This window comes from Bidens hawaiensis, unplaced genomic scaffold (genome assembly GCF_021521415.1).
Source record: "Bidens hawaiensis isolate Kalapana, Puna unplaced genomic scaffold, B.hawaiensis_p1.1 tig00000636_1, whole genome shotgun sequence".
Classification (NCBI taxonomy): domain Eukaryota; kingdom Viridiplantae; phylum Streptophyta; class Magnoliopsida; order Asterales; family Asteraceae; genus Bidens; species Bidens hawaiensis.
In genome coordinates, this window is record NW_027491038.1 from 113,330 (window position 1) to 123,868 (window position 10,539).

The following is a 10,539-nucleotide window of genomic DNA, read 5'->3' on the forward strand; positions in this document are numbered from 1 at the left end:
GGTTGAGTGACCTTTTTGATATTCAAAAGTTTAAACAAGTTTGCTCGCTCTTCGCTTGCGAAATGTTTGATGGGGATTGTCATGGGAAAATTGGCGAATTAGTGGGTTGAGTGAATGGGTTGAAATAGGTAAAATTTTCAGTTCATGTCAAAACAGGTTGGTCGGGCTGGTGCTATAGTTTTGGCTCATTGCCAGCAAAATTACAACGTTGTGAAATTGATGTTTACCTCACAAACAAATTGACACTGCCTCCTATATTTTAAAAAATTCTACACATTTCATGGTGCCTCATTCGATACATTCCTCCTTAAGCTAGCAAGATTGAGTAGAAGTGATACCATTAACCAACCGTAAACATTTTCGAGAGTCCCAAGTAGTACCATGAATCCAACAACAAACCTTGGCCTCATGCCAGCATAGAACCACACGTCTACGGTATCATCTTCACTTACATCCTCATCAACATGATTGTGTAACACCTCATTTGCATTGCAACTCCTTAAAATTGGCGGCCCACATAGACCATTGTTTCCTCGATAAAAAGACAGATCATCTAGAGTTTGTATCTGAGTTCCAGCTGGAATTGGGCCAGATAAGTTATTGAAAGACAGGTTCAAGTAGCCAAGGAAGTTCAAGCTAGTTAAACTTTGAGGAATCCAACCGGACAACTTGTTCATTGACAAATCTAAAGATTCCAATTGCTTTAGATCTCCAATCATCATTGGAATCCGTCCTTCTAGAAGGTTTCCGGAAAGATTCAAATTCCTTAACCCCACAAGATTCGTTAGCGAATCGGGAATTTCTCCAACAATATTGTTTTTTGAGAGGTCTATGGATGCAAGAAACTTTATTGTCTTGGTGTACAACAACTGCATTCCCTTTATAAATGCCAAAATATTTTCTTCGTAAGAAGTTCTATAATACTCTGTAGAACTTACCCATAAAGTCGTCGTCATCATGCCACTTAAATATCCAAAGCAACGAGGGATTGTCCCGGTTATGTTATTATGTGCCAAGTTTAAATATTGTAGATAGTTGAGTTGACAGATCTGTAGCGGAATATTCTCTGTAAACTTATTTGACTCGAGATTCAAAATTTGAAGGTAACATAGCTCTTCACCAATCCAAGAAGGGATAATACTAGTGAACAAATTGTTCCCTAAATCCATAGTGACCAAATTTGTCAAGTTTTGTAAGGACGCTGGAATATCCCCCTCAAATCTGTTGTTTCGAAAGTGCAGCGAGCATAGATTTTTTAGAGAACCCATTGAACTTGGGACAACACCACTTATGTTGTTATTTTTAAGAACTATCACAGTCAAATTAATCAAGTTCCCTAAGCATCCAGGAAGCCTTCCAGAAAACTTATTTTGTGACAAATCTAAAATCTGGATGCTAGGAACCTTACAAAAGCATACCGGAACACTTCCCGTGAAACGGTTTTTGGAGAGATAAATAACTTCTATACTTGGGTTCATGGTTCCGTTTGTTTGAGGAACATATCCCGAGAGTAGGTTATCTGAAAGATCCAAATATTTCACATTTGATGGAAATGTAGCTAGTGATCCCTCAAACTTGTTTGAGTTCATCTTCAGGATCTTGTTACTACTACCGCCAAGAAATCGTGGCAGTTTGCCACTAATTTGGTTATTAGACAGATCCAATTCAAGAATACGAAACAAGATGGTCTCAAACCACTCTTGTATTGTATCTCTAATACTCGAATTAGAAAGATCCAACGTTTGAAGATTTGTTTGTGCTTGAAGCCAGTTCGGGAAGTGGGGTCCGATGTTGCAAGAACTTGCCAAAAGCATTTGAAGTTGGAAGGGAGGGATCCATCGAGAGTTGAAATTCAACGCTAGTGGATTCGACGACAATGTCAGATAATTCAAATTATTTAGCTTGGTGAAGTGAGTTTCCGAAAGAACCCCAACCAATGAATTATGGGAGAGATCTAGATTCTTTAGCTTTGAAAGTTGCCCAAGACTCATGGGAATGTTCCCACTCAGTTGGTTATTATTCAGATACAAGTCTTCTATTCTCAAGAGTAGTCCAAGGTTTTCGGGAATAGGACCAGAAAACATGTTTCTTGAAAGGCGCAAATGAATGAGGCTGCTCAAATTAGACAACATATCTGGCATCGAAGTATCAAAGGAATTGGACGAGAGGTCGATGGAAGCAATAGCGTTGAAAGTTCCAAGGAAGTCAGGAATTTTATCATGGAAGTCGTTAAAGTAAAGGTTAAGATGCACGAGGCTTGTAAGGTTCGATAACCAAATCGGAATGGTGGGACTAATGCCATTTATTGAAAGGTCTAGTGAATTAAGAGGCGTAAAATTGATGACTTTAATGGAAGGGATATCGATATTAGTATATGCTAGGTTTAATGTAAGCAAAGAAGTGAGCATGTTAATTGGATGAAACCAATCAACATTCTTACCAATGGTTATACCTGATAGATCCAAGTGTCTTAATGATGATAACGAAAACACCCATCTTAAATCATCCATGATGGACATTTCTGCAAATTTAATAGTACGGGTGCCACTCGTATGATCTTGACAGGTTGTATCTAGGTCAAAACTATTCCTGAGATCAAGATATTGTACCCTTGAGAGGTTTCCAAGATGATGTGGAACTACACCGTCAAAACCTGAGCGTGACAAGTTAAGGTATTCCAAGCGTTTGAACGATCCTAGGAATTCCGGAATGTTTCCAGAGAAACCATTCATGCTCAAATCCAAGTAACGCAAATGCTTCAGATTCTGTAACGAAGGACTCAACTCGCCCTCGAGCAACATGCGATTTTGCATAATCGTTTCCAAAGACACTCTAGATCGAAGGTCAAGTTTGACAACATGACCATTTCGACTGTCACATCTAACTCCACGCCATTCGCAACATTCTACTCCGCTCCATGTTGATAAAAGATTAAATCTGTCTTTGAGGCTTTGTTTGAATACAAGAAGGGACCGCCTCTCCATTTCGATACATGTAACATTTGAAGAAGCCATAATCATGGTGTTACTGCTTGTGCCAAATCTTTGGAAGATGAGGATTGTTAAAAATAAAATGACAAGAAAACTGGTTTCCATTTTGGAGGATGTATTCTAGCGTATCATAAAACCCTTTTTGTATTGCAAAAAAGTATTATAGAGGTTTGGTACCAAAAAGACTCAAATACCCTTAAGGAATACCCGCGGGTCAATCAGAAGTCCCTCATAAGGCACTCGCGGGACATACGAATCATCCGCATAAATCATCTAAGGAAGAAACACCCTCATAACACATTCGGAAGCATCCTGGCACCCTCAAAAGTCATCCGCAAGAAGGAATACCCTTCCACGTAAATGACCACGAGGCAATGCCCCGGGACAGCTGTTATCAACTAATTACCTTCTAGAAGATCTATCAAAGATGCTTTCTTGAGCAATAAGTGACCATTGGGCCAATCAACTAATGACACCTGGCAAGGTCGTTATAACCGTGCACATGGCCAATATTACCCCGTTAACCAATAATAGAGTGACACGTGTCCAGGTTGTTATACATGCACATGCAACGTATAAGCTAAACCTATCATATAAGGACACGCGTCCATACGGTTATGAGGCATCTTCTAAAGGGACAGATGGCCCAATCACTTCCCTACACCCTTCGGCTATAAATACCCTCTCAATCATCATGAGGTAGGCATTCACTCCCACGATACTCTTTTAATTTACTTAAGTACTTTACTCTCGTCAGAACGGTACTTATTCTCACGCCAGAGGGTGGTTATGGGAAGACCCCCCCCCCTCTTGTCCTTCCCGTAACGAGCTCACGGTGTCTGTTTTGCAGATTCACGTCATTGGACTTTGGGCAATTGTGTTCATATCATATTGGCAGTTAACCGTATCCTACTCTGTGGACTCATCGGATCTAGGACTCATTAGTGGGGAACGGATCCGTGTTTCTTCAAGTATAAATAATAATAAATAATAAATAGTGATACATGATTTTTCTAAATTATAAGAGCATCCAAAGACTTGATCAGTTTAGACTTTGAGTCATCAGTCAAAGTCTTTCAGGAGTTGGTGGTCACATTAATTTAATTCTTATATATATATATAAACTTTGATTTTGAGCATTTTATCCGAGTTTTATCTCTATCTATATAATTCAAATTAAAAAATTAACTTTCTTTAAACTTCATTTGTTTTTTAAAAATATCACACATCCTATTCCTTTTTATCTTTATCTTACTCACAAACACTTATTTTATTATTTTTTCTTGATTTTATACACTTACAAAATTATATAGATGATGAATAGTAACTCTCTAAATACATAGATTCACTATTCCGTTTATCAAAATTTTATTAATTATAGAGATTACAATCAGGAGAGTTTTTAGTTGTTTTCATTCATTCTATACTCTATTTTATAGAGAAACAAAGTTTCGAGGCTTCTACGCTTGTAAACGAACTGGACATTCAGTGAACTATTCGTGAGCCGTTCGGCGGGAAGTTAGTTTGTGTTAGTTCATTTAATAAACGAATGAACATGAGAACATATATTTGTCCGAGTAACTGTTCATGTTTGTGTTCATTTAAACTTAAACGAACGAACACGAACATGCCATTGTTTGTGTTCGTTTACAAGGTGGGCCATGTAGACACAAGCTAGGCCGGCCCGCTAAGAAGGCCCAACGGAAACTTCACAAAGAAGAAAAAAGACCGGTGTGGCCGCTAGCCTGTGTCGAGCCGAGCCGGCCTAGCTTATGGTTGTTCACGAGCCGAGCCGAACCGAGCGAATGCTTGCTCGTTGCTTGGCTCGTTTACAACCGAACCGAACCGAACGGCTGAAATTCGAACCGAGCGAAAACCGAAACGAGCCAGATTCAAATCGAGCATTTTTCGATCGAACATCGAGCGATTTCGAGCGTTATTTATTTATATTTCACTTAAAATTTTTCAATAAGAAACAAATTTGAAGGTTGTATATAATACATTTTATAAATAATTTAATAGTTTTTAGACAAGTTATCAAAGATCTTCTGGAAGAGGACTGCTGGCCAGATCACCTTCCTACATCATTCGACTATAAATACGTTGTCAAACGGTATGAGGTATTCATTCACTCACTTGCATTCTGACTACACTTAGTCTGTTTACTTCAGTACTTTCTCCATTTACGAACGTTACTGATTCTCACGCCGAAGGGTGGTTACAGGAAGACCCCCCCTCTTGTCCTTCCTGTAACGAGACTCACGGTGTCTGTTTTGCAGGTTCCGGTTATTGGACTTTGGGAAGTCACACTCATATCATTGGTAGTAATTATCGTATCTTACTTTGTGGACTCATTAGATCCAGGACCCATACCTGGGGATCGGATCCGTGTTTATTCATTGACGCCATCCGTGTTGGTGTTAGAACTGCATAATTTTGTCTCTGTCGGTTTTTGGTTCGTTTGATATGAGTAAACTTCCTGAAGGGCCGACGGGAACCCCTGCACCCGATTCACGTGTAACTAAAACAGAAGCACCTCCGGGTCTTAGTGTTTTTGCACGTATCACGACTCCGGGTGGTCGTGCTCTTGAACGTATCACTGCTCCGGGGTCACGAATCACTGAGGTAACACCTGGGGGTTTTTCCCTAGAAAATGTTACAGCATCAACCGATCCCACTCCCACAAACATGGGACGTGCCTTGGCACCGGAAGGTTCTAATTTGGGTCAAAATCGAATTACGGATGAGACTCGCCGGAAACGACCAGAATTGGATCTGGAAAATGATTCAGGCGATTCTGACATCGCGAGATCTCACCAACGTAATTCTAGATCCAGAGGAGCATTAACTCCTGAAGAGTGGCTCCGCATGCAACAACAAAAATCGTTCTACACTTCTTACTTGCTGTAGCTTGTTACATGGGTCGTGAGTGGGAGCTTAGTTTCCGTCTGGGTATGCGACCTTGGATTGCTGTTGCATATTCAGCTCCTGTTGCAGCTGCGACTGCTGTTTTCTTGATCTACCCAATTGGTCAAGGAAGCTTTTCTGATGGTATGCCTCTAGGAATTTCTGGTACTTTCAACTTCATGATTGTATTCCAGGCTGAGCACAATATCCTTATGCACCCATTTCACATGCTAGGCGTAGCTGGTGTATTCGGCGGCTCCCTATTTAGTGCTATGCATGGTTCTTTGGTAACCTCTAGTTTGATCAGGGAAACCACCGAAAATGAATCTGCTAATGAAGGTTACAGATTCGATCAAGAAGAAGAAACTTATAATATCGTAGCCGCTCATGGTTATTTTGGCCGATTGATCTTCCAATATGCTAGTTTCAACAACTCTCGTTCTTTACATTTCTTCCTAGCTGCTTGGCCTGTAGTAGGTATCTGGTTCACTGCTTTAGGTATCAGTACTATGGCTTTCAACCTAAATGGTTTCAATTTCAACCAATCGGTAGTTGATAGTCAAGGCCGTGTAATTAACACTTGGGCTGATATCATTAACCGTGCTAACCTTGGTTGGAAGTTATGCATGAACGTAATGCTCATAATTTCCCTCTAGACTTAACTGCTATTGAAGCTCTATCTACAAATGGATAAGACTTTGGTCTGATTGTATAGGAGTTTTTGAACTAAAAAAGGAGCAATAGCTTCCCTCTTGATAAAACAAGAGGGCATTATTGCCGGAGATATATCCCCGTCTAATTGTGTTCATTGAATAAATGAAAATTTAACGAATAACTAATAGATTTCCTAGATTTCCTTTCTTTCAGTTATTCTTTTGCCCCTTTCCTAGTATATTAATAACAAAACTGATTTTTCCAATGTATAAACTAAGAATTCCAATGGTTTTGGCTACTATAACCTCCCAAACCACAATTTTTTATTTTTTCTAGGCATTTCACCTCGAAATACGAAATTATACTATACAAGGTATTAAAAAATCAAAGTAATGATAAAGAAATAGTGGATTCCATCGTTTATATGGTTACTTCTTAAACGCTGAGGTCTTCTCTATACACCGGAGCCTTTACTTCATTTAATCAATGTTATTGCTAACTTGTATAGTATTCTTCGGCTCTACCCATGAATTATCATTTGGTGGCTGAATACGAGCGTAGAAAGCGTAACGAACGACTTTACGCTCGCACTTTGGATTATGAGGAATCTCCTAGGAGATCTCCTTCTCCTCCACCAATAATGAGAGGAAGTCAGATTCGTTACAGCCAACAGGCGGAGCCAGAATTTGGCGAATTACTGAGGCTACGCCCTCGTCCTTGCATAGACATGCGGATACCATCCTATTTGGACGAGTTTGATAGTTATGATTCATCTTATCACCCGGGAGGTTACAGTATGTATACCGGGGATAGTAGGATAAGCTCACAGGCGAGAAACAATCGTCCGCATGACATAGTTCGCCACACCGAGTACCATAGCAATGCTGAACGAGACTTTACCAAACCATACCGCCCCGCGGCTTTCGCCGAAAAATCAAAATTTATAGCGAGCATTGCCACAGCACCCTTTCCTGTTAATTCTAAAATACCTACATCGGTAGGTAAATACAATGGTATGACTGATCCAAGCGATCATCTCAAGAACTTTGTGGCAGTTGGTGGTGTTAGTGGTTGGACGCTTCCCTATTGGTGTCACATGTTTGCATTGACACTAACAGGGGCAGCAAGAGAGTGGTTTGAAAAGTTACCTGATGGTGAAATTTCTAGCTGGGACGATTTGGTGAAAAAATTTTCTCAGCAGTTCAGTCAGCAGAAGAAACATACGCGGGACCAATCAGAAATTTTAGATGTCGTTCGGCACGATAACGAGTCTATAGAAGATTTTATTACCAGGTTCAACGATGAGAGCCTGAACATCGGTGGAATTAGTAAAGACATGCTTCGGGGCGCCTTCCGCAAAAACGTCAGATGTGATGATTTAGTTCGCACACTTACTGGCAGAGATGGAATGCCAAAAGAGTGGGATGATCTCATGACTGCGGCAAAGGTGTATGCTAACACTGAGAAAACATTGAGAAATGGTAACCCGAAGCAAAAATTCAAAGTCGAGTTTCAAACTCCAAGACCTAATAGACAGGCGAAAGGCCCTATCTGGTCAAGGCTTCAGCCAAATGTGGAAGCATCAAAACCATTTGATGCACGATCCCTTATAGGCAACAAAAACAAAGTGGGACCCTCGAATCGAGGCCCCAATAATTGGACTCCTCTTTCAAAGACTCCTGCTGAAATTCTCACCACGGAGAATGTGAATTTTAGAAAACCACAACCACTGACGAGAAGATCATTCCTTGACCCGAAAAAGCGTTGTTCGTATCATGATGACATTGGTCATAATACGAATGAATGCAGAACATTAAAAAATGAAATTGGAGCAGCTGTAAAGTCTGGAAAACTTGGACACTTGGTAAAAGGTGGAAAACCTGGCAATGGTAAAGCTCCCGCACGGGATATCCACGGCCTGAGTAAAAAGCAAGTCAGAGATTTAAACGTCCATATGATACAAGGCGGGTATGATACAAGGAAAAAGAGGAAGGAGTCTGATGATGAGGACTGGAAGAATGAGCCAGTGATCTTTCCTCGTATCAAGGGGGCCCGAATAACAAAAACCCCTTGATCATCACTGCCCAATTCGGGCACTACTGTTCCCAATACGTCTTCTTCGACACTGGTAGTACTTCCGACATTATGTTTGAACAATGTTTTGAACAGCTTGATGAGGAAGATAAGGAAAGATTAAAACCCATCCACGCTTCAGTATCGGGGTTCGGAGGGGAAATAATGCATCCGTGGGTGTAATTTCATTCCCAGTCACCTTAAGTAACGGAATTCACTCTAGGACTGAGGAAGTCGAATTTTTGGTTCTGCCAGCAACATCAAAACATGACATTATTCTTGGACGAGAAGCGATTGGTGACTTTAATGCTCATCCGTCCACAGCACACGGTGTAGTAGGAGTTCCAACTTGCACTGGCATAACAATAATTTATGTTAATCGGCACTGCTTTGCAACCGAGAGCTCAAAACCAAGAAAAATTCCAAAACAAACTGTGAAGACTGAACCAGAGAAATGGGTTTTGAACAAAGAATTTCCTAATCAAACTGTAACAACAGAACCTGCTATTTCCGAGATAGTGCGTACCTTCTTAAAATAGTTATTATCAAAGAATATTGATGTTTTTGCATGGCAACCCGTGGATATGACCGGTGTTCCGAGGAACATTGCGGAACACAAATTAAGGGTAAACCCGTTGTTTACGCCAATTGTTCAGAAAAAACGTAAGATGGGTCCGGAACAAACAAAAGCAATGAATGAGCAAGTCCAGGATCTCTTACAAGCTGAAATCATCCGCCCAATTCGTTATCAGACCTGGGTTGCTAATCCAGTTATTGTCCCCAAAAGCAATGGGTTATGACGGATGTGTATCGATTTCAAAGATCTAAATAAAGCGTGTCCCAAATATTGTTATCCCTTACTCGAAATAGATCTCAAGGTTGATGTTGTGGCACCATTCAAATTCAAATGCTTTCTGGACGCTTACAAAGGCTACCATCAGATCCGCATGGCAGCGGATGATGAGGACAAAACAGCATTTCGTACCGATCAAGGCACTTTTTGTTACAAAATGATGCCTTTCAGATTGAAAAATGCGGGAGCCACATATCAACGATTAATGGACATAGCGTTCAAAGATCAAATTGGCCGAAATTTAGAAGTGTATATGGATGATATCGTAATAAAATGTGTTGCGGAAGACCAGATGTTGAGAGATATTGAAGAAACGTTCGAAACCTTGAAAGGTATCAACATGAAGCTGAATCCGGCCAAGTGTTCATTTGGAATGGAAGAAGGAAAATTTTTGGGAGTGATTGTCACGGATGCGGGTTTCAAAGCAAATCCAGATAAAGTTCAAGCTATAGCCCGCATGCCTTCCCCATCTTCCCTCAAAGAAGTTCAGACATTAAATGGTCGATTGGTTGCCTTGAATCGTTTTTTGGCGAATCATGCAGCGAAGTCCCATCCTTTCATTTCAACTTTAAGAAATTGTCTCAAGAAAGCACAATTTAAGTGGACCGCGGAGGCCGAAAAAGTTTTTGTGGAGGTTAAAAAATGTTTGATGGAACTTCTCACGTTAACAGCGCTCCATGGGGGAAAACATTTAACATTATACCTATCAGCTTCAGACATTGCCATTGGGGCCGTCCTTCTGACCGATCGCAAGAATGTTCAAACACCGATCTACTACGTCAGCAGAACACTATCAGACCCAGAAACAAGATATTCCATGCTAGAAAAACTTGTTTTGGCACTGGTCTACGCTGCACGACGCCTCCGTAGGTACTTTCAAGGGCACCCCATCAATGTCTTAACTGGATACAAGCTCAAAAACATTCTCAGCAAGCCAGAATTGTCTGGGCGATTGGCCAAATGGGCCGTCGAACTAGGTGAAAACGCAATAGAATACAAACCTAGGCCAGCAATCAAAGGGCAAGTGTTGGCGGACTTCGTGACAGAGGTCTCGCATCACAA

The 10,539-nt window shown here is 40.7% G+C and overlaps 1 protein-coding gene across 1 annotated transcript; it reads right to left on the reverse strand.

Moving 5' to 3' along the window:
* Positions 1-278: 278 nt before the first annotated feature.
* LOC143637263 (receptor-like protein EIX2) lies at positions 279-3,095 on the reverse strand. Its single transcript, XM_077104697.1, has one exon. The coding sequence runs from the start codon at positions 3,093-3,095 to the stop codon at positions 279-281; it is 2,817 nt and encodes a 938-aa protein (XP_076960812.1).
* Positions 3,096-10,539: the final 7,444 nt, after the last annotated feature.